The 18,845-nt window shown below is 43.5% G+C and overlaps 1 protein-coding gene across 1 annotated transcript in view; it reads left to right on the top strand.

The window, feature by feature from the left end:
- Window positions 1-18,845, top strand: part of MTOR (mechanistic target of rapamycin kinase) — a 130,129-nt gene that overhangs the window by 92,448 nt on the left and 18,836 nt on the right. Inside the window, exons 31-40 of the mRNA XM_063107113.1 lie at window positions 2,574-2,674; window positions 5,403-5,518; window positions 6,710-6,787; window positions 6,999-7,106; window positions 9,946-10,071; window positions 10,162-10,293; window positions 14,258-14,373; window positions 15,185-15,302; window positions 17,817-18,062; window positions 18,726-18,826. Of these exons, the coding sequence (XP_062963183.1) occupies window positions 2,574-2,674; window positions 5,403-5,518; window positions 6,710-6,787; window positions 6,999-7,106; window positions 9,946-10,071; window positions 10,162-10,293; window positions 14,258-14,373; window positions 15,185-15,302; window positions 17,817-18,062; window positions 18,726-18,826 (1,242 nt within the window). The remainder of the gene's footprint in view (window positions 1-2,573; window positions 2,675-5,402; window positions 5,519-6,709; window positions 6,788-6,998; window positions 7,107-9,945; window positions 10,072-10,161; window positions 10,294-14,257; window positions 14,374-15,184; window positions 15,303-17,816; window positions 18,063-18,725; window positions 18,827-18,845) is intronic.

Genomic DNA, 18,845 nt, shown 5'->3' with positions numbered 1-18,845 from the left:
GCCAAGGTGAATGGAAGTGAACCACCTCCTCACACTATCTCAAACACAGCCTCTATATCTTTGAGAAAAGATTCCTCGGGGGCTGAGCACGTGGCGCACTCGGTAGCGTGCTGCGCTAGCAGCGCGGCGACACTCCCGCCGCGGGTTCGGATCCTATATAGGAATGACCGGTGCACTCCCTGGCTGAGCGCCGGTCACGAAAAAAAAAAAAAAAAAGATTCCTCGGGAGTAAGATCATAGGCAGCCAGCCAATTGAGGTATTCCGAATGGGAGAATGCTTTCTGAGCTTTTTGCTGCAGCACTAGATGGGAAAGAAATAGTCCTGGAGGATGGGACTTCCACCCAGTTCTCCCTGGTATGCAGTGAGAGGTGTCAGAAAACCTATTTTGGTTATTGCCCCACAAACAATCTCATATTTTTTATTTATTTGTTTTTCCCCCTCCACCCTTGAGAGTTAGAACTGAGCATATTCAGCATTATATTTGTAACAAATATTTGTGGTAGAGAGGAACCCTGCCTCTGTTTCTCCATGTGTAACAACCAGACTCTGACAGCCGTTCACACTGCCACATGGCTGTGAAGTCAGTGTGCCTTTCTTCTCTGTTGGGAATGCCTTTCCAGGGTGCTGCTCCTGCATTGCTCCCTGCTTTGTCTCTTGAGGTAACAGTTTGTGGGGTTTAATCACTGAACTTGCTCCCTGCCTCTAGATGAAAGGAAAAGATCAATCCCTAGACATGTGGCACAGAAACGAGTGGTCCTGACAAAAGAGTAGAGGGAGACTGAATTGCCTGTGGCCACCAGCTGTAAAAGTTTGAAATATAGGGTTGGAAGGACCTCCAGAGATTATGTAGCTTTTCTCTCCTACCTCCAGGTAGTACCCCAGCAAAAATATGCTACACAGATGAGCTGCTCCTAATGCTCTAAGCCAGTGGTTCTCAAATCCATGGCTGCTGGACCAGCAACTTTGGCATCACATTGAAACTTATTAGAAATGTACATTCTAGGGCCGGCCCATGGCTCACTTGGGAGAGTGAGGTGCTGATAACACGAAGGCCACGGGTTCAGATCCCTATATAGGGATGGCCAGTTAGCTCCCGTGGGTGTGTGTGGTGCTGACAACAATCAAGTCAAGGGTTAAGATCCCCTTACTGGTCATTTTCTTTAAAAAAAATAAATAAATCACATTCTCAGCCTCCCCACCCCACCGCCACTGAATCAGAAACTCTGGGAGTAAAGTACGGACAGCTATCCAGGGGATTCTGATGCAGGCAGTAGTTTGAGAACCACTGTTCTAAGCTAACCCTTAGTAGGGACTGGGAATGAAGGTTTCTAAGTCTGGGTGGCAGGAAACTAACACTGAGGTTTATCCTCCTCCTGTCACTGAGCTTCAGTGGTGGCCACGCAGTTCCTCTTTTGGTCTTGGCTCTGTATTGAGCCAGAGTTCTTGTGTCCCTGGCTCCTTTGATCATGTGTACGAGACACAGTGAAATTACTAGCTACCATGCCACAAAGTCGGATAATGACCCTGAGCACTTCTCCTGAACGTGGTCCCCAGTCAGCTTCGCAGTGAGCTCAGCATAGACTAGATTCCTTCAGCAGTGATTGGCTTCAGCATCTTCTCTCCTTCCCCTCCTCCCCCCACACACATTACCTTATAGTGCAGTGCAGCACGTCACATGAGGCTTCTAGCCTGGGCCACTTGGAATTTGTGCTCTTTCTCTTGACTTCATTTCCAATACCAATTTAAAACATCCTACAGCATGCTTTCAGAAAGTAGGAAAAATTAAAGAGTCTCCTAGCTGCATCTTGAAGCTCATCTGAAATCAGGGGCTCATATTTGCACAATAGCAGTGTTTTATGTCCTTCCATTCAGAAGTAGAATATGAGAGGGCAATAGTTTTAACAGTCAATAGGAAATCTCTATTCTTGAGAGGGCTTCGGTTCTCTTTGTGTATTGGGGTCTGTTAACCACCATTCATATCTCAATATCTCAGAGTCCTTACACTCATGGTAATTGTGTAAAATTCTGAGAATAGGCAGCATCTAGATTTCTTGTAGGTTTGACCATTGTAGAGTCTTTCTTCTGTACAGATTGATTTTATTTGGGTTTCATTTCAGATTGAAATCATTTGTATAATACTTTTAAGTCAGTTCTCTTTATACCTTTGAGCTCAAAATGAATGTCCAGATGTGTCTCTCCAGATTGCTTTCTCTGTAGGCCTGCCAAAGGGAAGAGCCCAGAGTTCATTGGCATATGAGAGAAGTTACTTAATATTTATGAAGGAGGCCAGATGTTCAAGACATTTCACATCATATAGAAGTAGACACAGTCCCTATTCTTGATAAACTCACTCTCAAATTATGAGCACCAGTCCATAGAAACAACAAATAGCCCATTCACTTCTGTTTTATATGACCTAGAATGTGCTTTTTATTTAAAGGCTCCCATTTCAAGGTAGGTCCCTATCATTCCAGTTTCTCTGTAGCCCTCAGCTAACATGGGCTGGAGAGCAAGATTGGTAGGTTGTAGAGGTGATTTCAGTTAACCGGACTAGGTAATTCTTTTCCTTCAGGGGGCAGCTCCACCAGCAGTGCTGTGAAAAGTGGACCCTGGTTAATGATGAGACCCAAGCCAAGATGGCCCGGATGGCAGCTGCAGCCGCATGGGGACTAGGTAAGGCTTCCCTCCCTTGCACCCTAATCAAGGTGGGGAGAGTGAGGCCCTCTGGGTGCAGGCTGCAGGCGGAGGTGTGAAAACAGTCTGTATCTACCTACTTCAGAATCCTCTATATGTCCTTTCCTTTCAAAATGTGATGATTTTGACTGACTTGTTAGACATGGGTAAAAATGGATCTTTATGGGGAAGCTGAGGAAAGCAATGAGCAAGCATCAAATTTGAGCTTTAGTGCGTGAGAAAAATACAGCACACTCACATGGAAGACCTCTGACAACAGGCATGTCGGAGTCTTCTTCACATACCAAGCAATTCTCCAGCTGACACCAATGGGGTGTCTTCTAATTCCATTCAATTCTGACACTACCTACCTGGAAATGGCATCCAGTCCCACAGGGTAAGAGTTCAGTCCCACAAGACTGCTCCCACTTCCGACACCAATTGGAAGTCCCAGATTATGACTTGTGCTTCTGACTGACCGGCTGTAAATCAGAGTTCCCATTGACTCCTCCTCCTCAGGTTCAATAATTTGCTAGAATGGCTTACAGAAACACGGAAACACTTCTCTTGTGTTTACTCGTTTATTATAAAGGATATTACAAAGGGTACAGATGAAGAGCCAGATGAACAGGTACATAGGGTGAGGTCCAGAAGTGTCCGGAGCACAGAAGTTTCTGTCCCCATGGACTTGGGGTTCACCACCATCCTCCCCACACCCTCATCAACTTGGAAGCTTATTGTTCAAGAGTTTTGATAGCACTTAATCTCTAGCTACCTCCCACCCTCCCTGGAGGTCAGTGGGTGGGGCTGAAAGTTCCAACCTTGTAATCAGTTGGTCTTTCTGGTAACTGTTCACATCCTGAGACTACGTAGAGGCCTCAGTCACCTCATTAGCAGAATCAAAAGGAGTTCACTCCCATCACTCAGCAAATTTGAAGGGTTTTAGGAACTCTGTGCCAGGAACTAGGGACAAAGACCAAATATGTTTCTTAAACTACAGTCATATTTGTTTTATTTGTCTGTTTGTTTTTTGGTGGCTGGCCTATACAGGGATTGAACCCTAGACCTTGCGGTTATTAGCACCAATCTCTTACCAACTGAGTTAACCAGCCAGCCACTGGATTCATTTTATTTTGTTTTGTTTTGTTTGGGGATCTGAACCCTTGAACTTGGTATTATCAACAGGGGATTTGTTTTTGTTTGTCCCAAACAAGCTTCTGGTTGATATTTTTTTCTCTTATAAATGAAATCTAGAGGTAGATGTTCCCAGACTGGTATTTTAACTCCATCATCGTTAGCCTTTTTCCATATTTCTGCTTTGCATGCTTATTCTACCTCATGAACCAATATAGTTGCTGGAGCTCCACCCATCTTGTCGTTATCCCAAGCAAGAGTAAAAGGAGAAGATAGTTGTTCACCTACTTTTATTTCCTAAGTTTTATTATATAACTTTCCCTATATATATAAAAGTGAAGAGAATATTTTACTGTTCTATTGGCCCTTCACCTTTTCCAATAATTATAAACATTTTGACAATTTTGTTTTCTCCATTCTCCTCCTTGCTGCCCAACACTCACCCACCTCACTCCTATTCCCAGGATATTTTAAAGCAGAGATTTCTTTTTTTTATCCCTACAGACATGTGTGGATTTCTTACAGTAGGCCCCAGCTGAGAGGATTAGCAACATCTGTTCCGGGGATGTTCTTGATAAGAGGAGAAAGGATTCATAGGATATCCCAGATGAAAAGCTTCATCTGTGGAGTCCAGAGGAAGGTTACATAACCTTCCACCTTCATTCTATTCTTCTTTCTCTCTTGAGTCATAGAGCTCATATCCGTTCCTTTCATGAGCTCTGGGCTGGATCCGGGACATTTTTCAAAACCAAATTGCTTCCTGAGGAGTCATCCTTTGCTATTTGCTTTTGCCCAGAGGCATAGAGAACGGATGAGCTGATGGTAGGGAGTGAAAGGCAGGAAAATGCCTTGTAAAATTGGCAGCCCTGCAATTTGCAGCTAATGAAGCTGATATCTTTTCTGCAGATGGTCTTGGAAATCCTGGCGTTTGATACATGCTTACCCCACCAGGGGAACTGAATACATCTTCCCGGATGCAACCATTTCCCCAGTCTAACGTGACACAAAGACCACTGTGCTGTGACCTAGCCCATCTTTCTGTTATAACAGAGCCTCTTAAAATATTTATCTCCTCCCTTCTGAGACAAAGATATTGCCAGAGTGAAAAACAGGCAAACTATTTGTCTAATCCTGTCCTCTATCTGTGTAATAGCCATTTTAATTGTTTAGAGGAAAATGTAATTTCCCGACGTACCATTGAACTGTGAGATGCTTCACTAGCAGGAAAGAAGGTGATTTCATCTCACCTAGAGAAGCCTGAGAAAGTTCTGTAGGTTAATGAGGTGTTACGTTAAACCCACTTGATATGCAGGCTTTGCATTCATGTGCTTTCTCTCATCTTTCATGATCTCCCTGGGGCAGCAGTGGAGTCCTGTGTTTGGAAGACAAGATACGGCTTTTTTTGTTAAATCAACCCCCACGGTGTATAGAGGGCCTCTGCAGGATTTTGGTACATAAGGCTCAAGTTCATTTGTCTTGTTTGTACCCCAAGATAAACAAAAGTAACAATGGCAAGGCCTATTTGAGATGCTGCCTTTAGCCCAGCCAGCTGACCACCCTGATGCTTCCTGTCTGTCTCTCTCTATGTGCCTAGGTCAGTGGGATAGTATGGAAGAGTACACCTGCATGATCCCTCGGGACACCCACGATGGGGCATTTTATAGAGCCGTGCTGGCACTACATCAGGACCTCTTCTCCTTGGCACAACAGGTAAAAACCTGCAATGTACCCAGACCTTCCAGCAAAGAAAAGGCTGTTGTGCACAGCCCAAGAGGTCCTGAGCATATGGTGCTGTGTAAATAGGCTATTGTACTTTAGCTCTGGTGTTGATTTGACTGTGTGAGCTCATTAGAATGGCTTTGATGCATAGTACTTAGTAAGAAGACGACTGCTAGCACATCAACCGGGTTTGCTTTCTTTTCTGAGGTAGGCAAATGTGTTCTGGGAGTTACCTTTTTATTGCCTTGCCTTAGCATTCTTTGTAGTAGAGAGAAGCTGCGAGTTTCAACAAAGGAGGATTCAGAGAGCCAGCAGTCCCACTCTGCAGCAGCGGTCAGTCATGAGGGTCTTCTGGCCATGCAGCTGTGTCACACGTTGATTACCTTCCAAGGAAGCTATTGCTTTATTAGCAAATACTGTGCTGACTTGCAGAATGAAGTAAGGACATAATCACATCCACCCAGGCAGGCACCAAACTATCTAAGATGAGATGCTCAGGAAAATGATCTGAGCACTTAAGGGATGGGGACACAGTAATTAACCTTAAACATTAAAAGAGGAAAAGCTCCATGTGAGGGCTTTTTAATTGATGGCACAGAGAAGACCCAAGCCCCAGTCTTGTGGCATTCCCTGGCCTCTGAATTACACGAAGAGAACCAAGACCTGAGTGGTCTATGTCAGAGCCACAAGAGCCCCCATTCACATGGAGAGGATTGGGCATCTCTGCCGATTTCAGAGGCACCTCTTCATGAGGACAGGGGAAGCTTAGAAGCCAGAGACGACCACCAGGAGCCATTCAAGTGTGTGCAGAGTCTATTTTCACAAACATGCCTAATAAAGAACAGTTAAAAGAAGGTAGATCCCCAAGGGTGTCCTCTTGAGATGCAAAAGCATAGCGATTCTGTTTCATAGCCCACATTTCCTCTCCCTCACCACCCAAGATTGTGGTATTACCTTAGACTTTAAGGTTTTGGATGCCTTACATTTCTGTCTTTGGTGAGAAATTGGATACTAGCCATCCAAATCTGAGAAAAGGTTTCTTCCCTTCTTTGGTTAATTTTTCTCTTCTTCACTGGAATTTAAGTGAGATGCGTAATTTCTGCAGCTAGTAGGTAAACCCTAAAATAACCCTAACCTCCCAAGTCCAGAGCTCAATTCTAGGCTTCTTTGTTTCTCTTCTAGTGCATCGACAAGGCCAGGGACCTGCTGGATGCTGAGTTAACTGCAATGGCAGGAGAGAGCTACAGTCGGGCATATGGGGTGAGTGTCAAGTATTCTGCACATGGTCATTTTTGAGGCTTATTTCAGTTCTTTTTTTCCAGATTGGGCTGTTGAGGACTCATAGGTTACTGGAAACATGCCTGTTTTCTTGGGTCAGCAGACACCTTGACACCAGGAATGATTTAAATTAATCGTGTCTTTTGGATTGTTCATGTGGTAATTAGGATGGAATGTGATTTGCTTCTATCAGGCCATGGTTTCTTGCCACATGCTGTCCGAGCTGGAGGAGGTTATCCAGTACAAACTTGTCCCTGAGCGACGAGAGATCATCCGCCAGATCTGGTGGGAGAGATTGCAGGTGAGCCTGGTGGGAAGCCCCTGATCACACACCTACCCCCACTGAGGACATGGCAAGCTCTCACATTCTCCTTCTCCTGCTCTGACTCAACATGTTTTTCCTGCTTCCTCCACCAGCACTCAATGCTCGGCTTGCATACAAAGCAAAACACTCAATGGCTCTTCACCTAGGCTTTAGCTCTGAGAAAATGACCAATTTTCGAGTCTCCTCTCATTTTTCTCTAGGAGTCAAAGAAAATGTCTTTAATAAGTGACACTTATGACCAGCCAGTTGGGAGTCAACCTCAAAGTCAGTGGTTCTCAACCTTTAGTAGAATCACCTGGAGAGCTTTTAAAAATCCTGATGCCCAGATTATTCTCCAGGACAATTAAAATTTCTGGAGGTGGACCCAGGATCAGTATCTTTTCAGACTCCCCAGATGATTCCAGGGTGCAGCCAAAGCTGAGGACCACTGCTGTACCTTTTTTTATACGGGGTTGCCTGGTCTCCTCATTCACCAACTCCTGCCGTTTGTATTTCCTTAAATCAGAATCATCCTATCCCCTCTATTCAGACTTTTTTCCACTGCAGTTTTCCCTTGTAGAGGAACTTTTCCAAGTCCTCCATCAGTGTTTTCATTGTAGCATTCTGATCATTTTAGCATGAGGAGCTGTCAATTCCAGATCTGGGAGTCCACAGTCTTAAGTGTTCTTGGAAAAGATTGCTGGTTCTCCCATTCCTTGAGTAGGTAGGAGGGGAAGTTCATCAGCAAAAGAGAAAAAGCCTTTACCACTCTGGAAACCACTTGTCTCCCTGCTTGTCATAATCAACCCCCTTGATTATTATTCCTCTTGGCCAGATCCACTTCTATTTCCAAATTCTCTCTCCAGACCAATCGAGGTTTGTGCTTCCATGATTTTCAGTAGGTTGTAACAATATCTTTTGACTCCAAGCTGCATTCCTGCCCAGGAGACTCAGAACACATTCCCCTGGACAGGAAAGAGCAATGGGCAAAGGTGCATCTTTGACTATAGTCATCTATGGCTCTGAAATGAGCACATACAATTCTTTTACATGTTTTGTTAGTAACTGCGACATGCCCAGTGAATGTTTTGATGGAAAATTATCTACTGGGCACAAGAAGGAATTCCACAAAGCAAGCATTTCCCACTTGACTTGTACACACCCCAGTTTAAGTGCTGTAAAGGGGTGAAGAGTTTCCAGATCAGAGATCTGATGAATCTTTTGAGACATTCTAACAAGTGGGACTTAATTCAGATGTAAACTTGGAAGGGGGATGCATTGAGTGAGTCCTAGGGAGGGGAGGCGCATGGCACATGTCTGACTTTACTGGGTCCAGGACCCTACCATCACTTTAAACATTTGTGACTTTCCTATCTTGAGACAGCAAGATGCTTTTTGGGCTACAGGGGGCTGAATCCTTTTTTTTTTTTTTTTTTTTAATGCTCTAATTTATTAATTAACTATTTATTTTTGGTGGCTGGCCAGTACAGGGATCAAACCCTGGACCTTGGTGTTATCAGCACCACACTCTAACCAACTGAGCTAACCAGCCAGCCCCCAAATTCTTTCAGCATCTGGGAGAAACTAGCCATTGGTGAGAAGGAACCAAAACAATCATTCAGTGTTCTTTTTGCTGTTTTTCTAACTTTCCAAATCATTATTATCACACTTCATGGGATGGAAAAATATGGTCCAAGGCCTGAAAATAAAGCATTACATTTGTGGTGGAAATTTGGCTCTCATGGATGGCTTTGCTGTCAAAACACTCAATTAACTGCCTGGGCTGGAAAACTGCCACTTCCTGGTCAAGTTATTTAAATTAAAATCCTCAACCAAGGTCTCTGGCGGGGCAGTCTGAGAGATCAGCCTCACCTGCACTGGTTCTCTTCCTGCCTTGAGTGCTCTAGTCAGGCTCAAGCTGCAGCCTATCACATCTAAGAGCCTGAGACCATTGTTGCTAGACTTATGTTTATTTCCAGGGAGGCAGTTCCATAGGTTTATGGAACTCTCATGAAGATCTTAGGAACCCATTTTGCTGCCTACTCTGACTTTTTACCAGAGAGGGTGAAAAAGAAGTTCACTTTACTCTTAACAGTTGTTTGGTATAAAGTTAGCTTAGCCCCTTTGATAATGATTAACTTGTTCTGGTTTTTTTATTGCAAAGAATTTATACGTGTAAATTAATGAGGCACTTCCCCTTGTATATGCAGTTTTTGAACTGAGACAAATAAAAAAAAAAGAGGAAAAAAACTAAGATGGCCAACATAACAGTGTGTCCCAAAAGTCTTAGTGCAGGCTTAGGCTTTAATAACATCAGAAATATAAACATTACCAACTTAAATGTCATTTGAAAATTTATTTAAACTTTCACACTTGGTTAGTTTTTTGGATTTTGAATGATACATTTTAAATTTAATTTCTTTGTTAGTGAGAGTCATCTTCAACCAGAGAGACCGAAGCAAAATATTAAAGTTAAAAATGCATTTGGATCCTCATACCAACCAGCTGCCAAAAAAAATGCATTATTCACAATCCACAAAAGAAATTGAAATAATTTGTTCATTTAATCCTCAACATAACTCTATGAAGTTGGTACTATTTTTATTCTATTTTACAGGTCAGTCACAGAGAGGTTAAATAACTTGCCCACAATCACATGGTAATTCTGTGTCTTGAATTATTGAGCAGTCCCTAAGAGGTATTTTACTCACAGTACCCTTAACTTGAGATGATATCAGTGAATCTCCTTTTTGTTTCAGCGTGGACTTCGCTGTTACTTTCAGAGGGTTAAGATATAGCAGAGGACATAGCTAATCCTCAATTCTGAATGTTCCAGGGCTGCCAGCGTATTGTAGAGGACTGGCAGAAAATCCTCATGGTACGATCCCTTGTGGTCAACCCTCATGAGGACATGAGAACCTGGCTCAAGTACGCAAGCCTGTGTGGCAAGAGCGGCAGGCTGGTGAGCGACCCCTACCACGTGGGGGCAAGGGCGGGGAGGGGTGATGCTCTTCGTGCAGTTCTGTCTATAACCCAACCTCTCATTTTTAAGGCTCTTGCTCATAAAACCTTAGTGTTGCTCCTGGGAGTCGATCCATCTCGGCAACTTGACCATCCTCTGCCAACAGTTCACCCTCAGGTGACCTATGCCTACATGAAAAACATGTGGAAGAGTGCTCGCAAGGTCTGTATCCAAATCCATCTGTATTAGTCTATCTCTGTTACTTGTAACAGAAATACCTAAAACTGGGTAATTTGTCAAGAAACAATATTTATTGCTTATAGTTTCAGAAGCTGGAAAGTCCAAAGTCCAGGGAACACATCTGGTGAGGGCCTTTGTTGGTGGGTGGTGACTCTTCACAGCAAGGCGAGGTATCACATGGCAAGAATGGCAGGAGCAGAGAGAGGGTAACCACCTCACTCACCCTCCTTTTAAAGCCCTCAGAACCACACCCATGACCACCATTAAACCATCAGTTCATCCATTCTCTAGGGCATGGTCCTTGCAATCACATCACCTCTTCAAGGCCCTACCTTTCAATTACCATAATAGGATTTCCCACCCTCTTAACACTGTCACAGTAGTTAAGTTGCTGATACATAGAACTTTGTGGGGCACAGTTCAGTCCACAGCACCATCCAACAATAAACCACCTTCTCCAGAATGCTCACCTAATCTGCTTCTCACTGCCTCCTTAAGTGCCAGAAAGGAAACAATTTTAAGCCATCTACCCACAATATCAGGGAGTTTTCTTCCTGTTCTGAAGCTATTTGGCCTGATTTCACAAAGTTAATCATAGTTGAGGAGATGCATGTATACCTTTTTTTTTTCACATATACTATTGATTAAACTAATGAATATGACACAGTTATATTTATTGGTAACCAGAAAGTGCTGGCACATAGAAAAGGCACAGTTTCTGTCCCCTAAGAGATGATGGGCTGTTCAGTACAAAAATAGCATATTGTGAAAACACGGACTAGAACTTTTACAAGACCAATTTGGTTTTTTCAGACTTCAAGTCTCCTTTCCTGTCATCAATTTGAATTCAAAAGCAACAACACACAGGGTGTGATGCTGAAACCAGGAGGGAAAGTTGTCTTGAACCCAATGTAGAATTCCTCTTTATTTACAGACAATCCCTTGGGAATTAGATGTGGCTCCTAGTTTTTGTTTTTGAAAAATCTCCTTAGATGATGATGATGAACAAAAAGTAGCCTAGGAGGCAACATCAGCACCTGTTTTGGCTCTCCCATCATCCTCCCCATCAAAAGGAGGAGGGAGACCCAGCTAGCCTTCTTTACCTGTGTAGTCCCCACAGTGGTGCCTGAGATGAGGAAGGAATGAAAACCAACCACTGGAGCTGCAATTGTGGAAAGATCTGATAAAATGGAAGTTGTGTCTCTGCTGAAGGCATATTTGGAAGATCCTTGGATGTGTCCAGAAACTGACAGTGTGTAGGTAGTTGACTCAGTGTGACCATGAATGCCACCCAGAGTGGGATCGACAACAGCCCTGCACTTGGGCACCTGGTCTTTCACAGGGTTTACTTCAATACTAATTACCCAAATTTCCTTCCCCAAACATGCAGTTTTTAGATTTTGTTTGTTTTGCTTTGATTTTTGGTCTCTGCAAGCCTCCCAAACTAGAGCATTTCTGATTCAAAGCCTGACCTCAGCCAGGCAAATGAGAAAAACAGATGGTGCTGGATCTGAATATACTCTGGTTTCTATCCTATATATAGCCTCCAAGTCTTTGAATGTTTTGCCGATAGCAAGCAGAAGGAACCTTTTGGGTAACATCTCAACCAGGGAATAGCTTCTTTCAATGTGTGACCACAGCCCAGCTTTTCCATAGAGTATGGCCTTTGCTTAGTAGCCCAAATTCTGGTGGTATTAAAATTTTAGAAAACTATTTAAAGTTAGGTATTGCTTGGACTTCAAGCCCAGAGCTAGAGATGTCACATCTTCATAGTTCAGAAGCTACCCAAAGGAAACTACCTGATAATTGTGTTGCTGAACAAGTCACTGTGTGAGCCTTTCTTTCCTCCACTGTAAGTAAGGATCATACTCTCTGCCTGGCCTAAGGCAAATGAAAATTTTGGGGAAAAGCTGACCATGTTTTTCAGGAAGTCATCAGACAATAGGTATATGTATAATGTTTTCTTAGATGAAACACTTCACAGAATCTAGAGACAGGTTGGTCCTTCCATGAAAAACATCATTCTTGCCCACAAACTACCCATGCAGTTCAGAACCAGTGTACTATGCCCAGCTTGCACTCTGTGGCTCCAAGACAAGCCCCTTCCTGTGAGTAGCTGGTCCTTCATTTGTAAGAGGGAAGGAATCATTTTTCCCCCTGGAGATGGAGAAAAGAAGTTATAAATAGAACATTTTCAGTTCCTTGAAAATCACTTGCCTTGTGCTACAGAATAGAAAGATACTGGATTCTCCCAAGCTGGATAAACTTAATATTGGGCTTCAAATCCAAGCTAATACCCAGCCTCCCCATTTTTGGCAATTTATTTTTCGTTCAGCCTGCTGTCAAGTCCAAAAAGAGTTAAAACTCTGTGTCTGGACTGTCAATGACACATACCTTATGGGTTCTGAAAAGCAGCTGGCATCAAAGTTCTTAGTTTAGTTCCTGCCTACACTTGATGTATACACTGATCACACTGAGTTATCAATCACCTTTTTAATAATTGATCTTTTTAGTACTGTACTGCCTCCCAATTCTTTTTTTTAACTCAGATTTAAATCTGGTCAGTGTAGTTCTCCTAGAATAAAAACTAAAGGAACATTTATCAATTCCCAGGTGTGAAATGCTAATGTAATTCTTTTATCAAAGGCAGTGGTGAGTAATAGAACTCCAAAGGCAGATGTCTGAGGGAGACAGGTGTCTTGTTAACTGTTGGAACATCTGTGTGTCTGCCCTGTCCTCATGCATGGATTAGCTGCCAGATCAATTGTTTTTTACATCATTTTGGTTCTGGGTTAAACTCTATCTCTTAAGGCCAATTAATTCTTTATATTGAAAAGTATCTGAGGTTGGTCCTGATCCCTAAGCCAGGGAATTTTGTTTTCCTTCAGGGTCATCATCATTGACATGGTTCTATTAAAAAAAAAAAAAAAAAAAAACTTTTAAAAACCTCTTAAATGATTTATCTTAAGGAGACTTATTTTTTTAAAGTGTTGATTTTTTTTTTCCTCCTCTTCTGCAGCAAAGAACACACAGCCTCTTTTTCACATTATTTCATATAATGTTTCATCTCCCTCTGTTAGTGGATTTAGATTTTGCCACTTTTCCATTTGAGCTTTTATTGTTTATATACTCTATCGTCATCCTTGAAGCCCTTTAAAAAATGGTATGGACCCCATTTATCAAGATGCTGGTATGTCTGGACATGGCTTGTGCACTACTCCCAGATCTGCAACTCTACATCTCTCTCTTCTTCTCTAGTTCAACTGTCTGTTCCTAACTCAAATTCCTTCCGGTTACTTTGTATAAAATCCTATAGCGTAAATAAATCTAACTGTTTGAGAATGCTCTGAAGATTTTGCTTCCAAGTCTCCCTGTTCAACTAGATGTCTGCATAGCTAGTGTCCGCTCCCTATTCCACTTGTATGCATGTAGGGTTTCACTCCATCTCTGTATTCTTATTTGGGTACTGAGGGTTCTATCTGATTTTTAAATCCATAGTTTTTACTGTGCTGGAGTGTCCAAGGTGCTATAGTGTTGTAAACAAATACCAGAGTTTTACTAACCTGAAACAATTCCCTATAAGCCTAATTTCCCCCAGGGTAATATAATGATAGTGAAGTGAGCAGTTGTTTCACATTACTTCACATGAGTGGTTATTTGGGGCAGCCAGGCACGTAACTTTTCCAAGCCTTATTAAAACTGGTAGTCATAGTTGGCAAAAGAGAGCTAAGACTTAAGTGGAATAAATCATGAATCTTCTTGAAGAGCGCCGCCCTCTCCCAGCATCATTCCCTGGCCCTCTGTCCTATAGGATCCTCATTGTGTGTTCTAGGGTGTTCTGCTTAGAGAGGGATTGACTCATGTGCCTATCAGATGAACAGTAGTTCCTTTCCTTTGAGGTTGGGCCCCATGCCAAGTGGTTGTCTGTGCCTTTGTCCTGCTACAGATCGATGCCTTCCAGCACATGCAGCACTTTGTACAGACCATGCAGCAGCAGGCCCAGCATGCCATCGCTACAGAGGACCAGCAACACAAGCAAGAGCTGCACAAGCTTATGGCCCGGTGAGGTTCTTCCCTGTTCTGGGGCCGGTTGCATTCTAGCCATGCCATCCCAGTAGCTTTTGCAGCAAGGGGAGTGTTCAAAGCTCTTTGGGTGGCTAGTTGATGACATCTTTCTCACCTTTCCCAGTAGGGATCCCAGTAGCCATTGAATTGTGCTTCTTCAAAGTCTCTGTCATTTATTTTCCTAGGATTCAGCAGCCCAAAAGCACCCAGGTGCTGTTCTCTTCCTGGTGTCAGGCTTTAGAATTAGACTCCTTGTTTTCAAATGCCAGATAGGCTGCTAATTAATGTGTGATTTTAGATAAGTTACTTAACCTCTCTGTGCCTCAGTTTCCTTATTGTATAAAAGGAATAATAAGAGTTCCTATTTCCTAGGGTACTGTGAGGATTAATGGAAAGAGTAGTGTCTAGCATTTAGAACAGCACCAGGGAACAGTAGCTATTAGAAATGTTAGCTGTTAATATTACTATTGTAAAGAGTGGAGGGAAAGGGAAAAGTAAGGGAGAAGCCATATACCAATCAACGAGAAAAATCACTCTCAACAGCTATCACCCACAAAAATATGACTTGGGGTGAGTAGATCTATACAGACTTATCTGTACCAGGTACCTGGTTTATGCTATCATTGAAAAACAAAGGTCAAGAAGAAAAAAATTTATCCCAAATGCCCATCTTCTTCCTCCTATGTGGTTAAAAACTGCTGGTTCCATTATGTTGCCTTCTGAGAGTGAGAGTAAGTACCAGAAAGGCTCTAGTGCTCCCCTGACATAATATTTTTTCTCCTTAGAAGGGCTGTTTTTCTGTTTGCAGATGTTTCCTGAAACTTGGGGAATGGCAGCTGAATCTACAGGGCATCAACGAGAGCACAATCCCCAAAGTGCTGCAGTACTACAGCGCCGCCACGGAGCATGACCGCAGCTGGTACAAGGTGACTCAGAAGCAAGGGCAGTGTAAAACCCAACCCCTGGCAGCCTTCTGTGACAGTGTTCTCCTGTGACCTCGTGGTTACAGCTGAGCCCCTGTGGAGCTCGTCTGATACTCTGAATTTGCTTCTTTGAGTGCCTAGAGCCTCTCTGTCAGAGGCCCAAAGAGCCCGCATTTCCCTTTACAAGTTTAATTGATATAGAAAGATTGATTGATTCTTTCATTTGAGAAATACTGCAGCATTATTACATGTGTGGCACTAGGGATTACTGCTGTCTTATCGACTCTGAGCCACTTGTTTTCCCAGGAGCATCTGGATACACAGTTAATCTCTGGAACTTTATCTTCCCTTGGGTCATCTCTTCCTTCCCAGCTTTTTCCTGATTTCCATTTCTGCCTGCTCCTTAGCTAAGAACTTAACTTTCCTTGTTTTTATTGGAAAGATCTGGATCCTGTTATGTTACAGGAAACCTTTCAAAAAGCTAAACAGATTTAGAAAATGTATAAAAGATGTGATTGATGGAGGGGTGACTCTTGGAATTATATATCTTTAGTGAGAGCATACATTCACTTTTTTTTATATCTTTTCTGAGGGGTCCCCTGGTAATAGCTGCTTGGTATAGCAAATGTCATCGATTTCTTTCCAGTATCTCCTTAACTTGCTAATACTTAGTGAACTAATCCTTCTGGGATCAAAACTTGCTTCTGCAGACTGCAGAAGCATTTACAACAAAAATCTTATCCTCATTTAAACATACTTCATTCCGATCTGAAAAATGCTCATTTTGTGATAGGAGCAGTAATTACCTTCTCTAGGACAGATACGTATCCAATCCTGGGAAAATAAATCCAATAAACACTTGATTAGCTGGAATCTTACTAATTAGAACTTGTTCCCTAACCAATTATGTTTCTTCATTCAGCTTTTAGGAAAGAAGAAAATCAAAAGAAAAAAGCTGCTTCCAAGAACTTTAGTTCTAGTTTTTGTTTGTTTGTTTGTTTTGGGGTTTTTTTTGTCTTTTTGTAACTGGCCTTACCGCACTCAGCCAGTGAGCGCACCGGCCATCCTTATATAGGATCCAAACCCGCGGCGGAAGCACTGCTGCACTCCCAGCGCCGCACTCTCCCGAGTGCACCACGGGGTCGGCCCCTAGTTCTAGTTTTTAAAAGCATTTCCTAGTGTTGGTCCCTTTGATTTTATGATGTTTTCTACCATCAATACCAAGGGGGTTGCATGCCCTGTGTGCATGCCAGAACTGTTTGTCTTGATCACCTTGACACCGGGTCAGTGCCTGGTACATCATAGATATTCGAGAGGTATTTGTTAAATAAAAGAAGTTATGGGAAAACAGAATGTGGGTCATCATAGAATTCTTACTCAAGTAAAGTTCAATCATGATCAATCTACTCTGCTTAGATGGGAAAATTAACATGTTTATTTTAAAGGTTTTTAGCAAGAGATATAAAGGAATGTCCTGATTATCTGGGAAGTCTATTAGTGGATTATTTAATGTCTTACTGTAACAGCAAAGTTACTTTGCCACAAATCAAACTCTGCCTCCTTCTGTCTAAACCAAGCAATGGTATACTATAGAGTCACCGCAGCTTAAAACCTCAGAGATGTGAATAGTCCTTCTTTATCCAAGTAAACACCAAAGCTTCTTCCATCAAGCAGTCATTGAGCACTGTTTCTCTGTCAGGCCAGGGGCCAGGTGTCAGGGCCCAGATCATGCTCCTGTACTCTCGATGTCTTCCCATACCCACTGTCTGGTAACCTGTTCAGACTTTCAGTATCACTCCCCTGAAATATTGTGACAACTGGCTGCTTGCCCCCAAACTCTGCTCTCTTAATAGTCTGTTTCATACACTTTAAAGCCTAGAACAGCTCTGTTTTCCTGCAGAGTGAAATGGAACCCCTTTGGCCTCACATGTCTGCTCCTCCATCATCTGCCCCCAGCATTTGCTGGCCTTCCTCATTCCTCTCCCGCATGTATCCCACGCTCAGTCAGATCCGCTTGCTGGTTTTCCATGAGCTGTTCTGTGCTTCCCCTTGTCAGGAAGTCGTCACTGCTGCTCTCTCTCTTCCCTTCTTTCCCATCTACAGCTGCTCTTCCAGCCCTGCCCCAAATCCCTGTCCCTGACCCTTCCATCGTACATCTCTTTATTGCCCAAGTCGCATTCTGTCTTGCAGGGTATTTAGATCTTAAGGTTTGTGAGTGAGCTACCTACAAGATCAGGAGATCCCAGAGGCAGGACCATATCCTGCTCCTCTTGCTGTGCCCTTCACCCCACAGCACTTGACACCGTGCCTTATATAGTAAGGGCTCCACAAAATGAGGGAATCTCAGAGAATTTAGTAAAACGCCCCATTTCTGTTTCCTTGAAGTGGAGTCTAACTCTACTGACCACAGAGAAGAGGAGGCAGTCACAGCTTTTCCCCAGTATTGCCCTCACTCTCCTCTAAGCCCTGCTGTTGGTCACAGCCCTTCTGTCTGTCCTTGACTCTCACCCTACCCAGGCCTGGCACGCATGGGCTGTGATGAACTTTGAAGCTGTGCTCCATTACAAACATCAGAATCAAGCCCGTGATGAGAAGAAGAAACTGCGTCACACCAGCGGGGCCAACATCACCAACGCCACCACTGCCGCCACCACAGCTGCCACTGCCACCACCACCAGCACCGAGGGCAGCAACAGTGAGAGCGAGGCTGAGAGCACAGAGAGCAGCCCCACACCCTCTCCTCTGCAGAAGAAGGTCACCGAGGTACCCTTCCTTCCTCTGGATAAGGAACTGACCAAGGCACCACCCTCTCTGAGGAATGGAATCATTGTTAAGCTTGAGAAAACCTGAGGTTTCATCTGAAGTTCAGGTGGAGCTAGAAAATATGGCTTATCTGCCATACCAGCATTGCGCAAGACAGTGCTTTTGTGTTTGGGGAGCTGACATAGCCCCTGAGCTGAAGACTAAGTTCCTTGTAGTGCTTCCCACATGGATAAGCCCATTTTCCCCCTGCACTGCACCTGCGTGTGGGTGGCTGTGCAGTTCTCTGCATCCACTCTGAGGATCCCCCAGGCCATGTCCTCTGCCCCTTTCTTTCCCCTCCCACCTCACCTTGGGCTGTCAGTTCAGAATGCACCAGAGCAACTGGCAGGCCCAGACATCAGCTTGTTCAGAGCTTCAGCCCCATCTCCTCCTGCCACCCTGTTCAGGAAGCCACTGTTAGCCCAAGATAATAATTTTGACACAATTGCCATTTTTTTGAGTGCTTGCTATGTGCCAGGGACTGGTTAAAGGCTTTTCATGCACTAACTGATTTAATCCTCATAACCACCCTTTGAGGTGCATACTATTAGTATGCTATTATGCCCATTTTACAGATGAGAAAACTGAGGCAAGAGTATCACTAACACATGTGTGTTCCAACAGGATCTGTCCAAGACCCTCTTGATGTACACTGTCCCTGCCGTCCAGGGCTTCTTCCGTTCTATTTCCTTGTCACGAGGCAACAATCTCCAGGATACACTCAGGTATCAGGGAAGGGGAAGA

The sequence above is a fragment of the Cynocephalus volans genome, chromosome 8 (assembly GCF_027409185.1).
Source record: "Cynocephalus volans isolate mCynVol1 chromosome 8, mCynVol1.pri, whole genome shotgun sequence".
In the NCBI taxonomy this organism is placed as follows: domain Eukaryota; kingdom Metazoa; phylum Chordata; class Mammalia; order Dermoptera; family Cynocephalidae; genus Cynocephalus; species Cynocephalus volans.
Note: the sequence above shows the minus strand (reverse complement) of the source record. Positions and strands in the feature narration are given on the sequence as shown.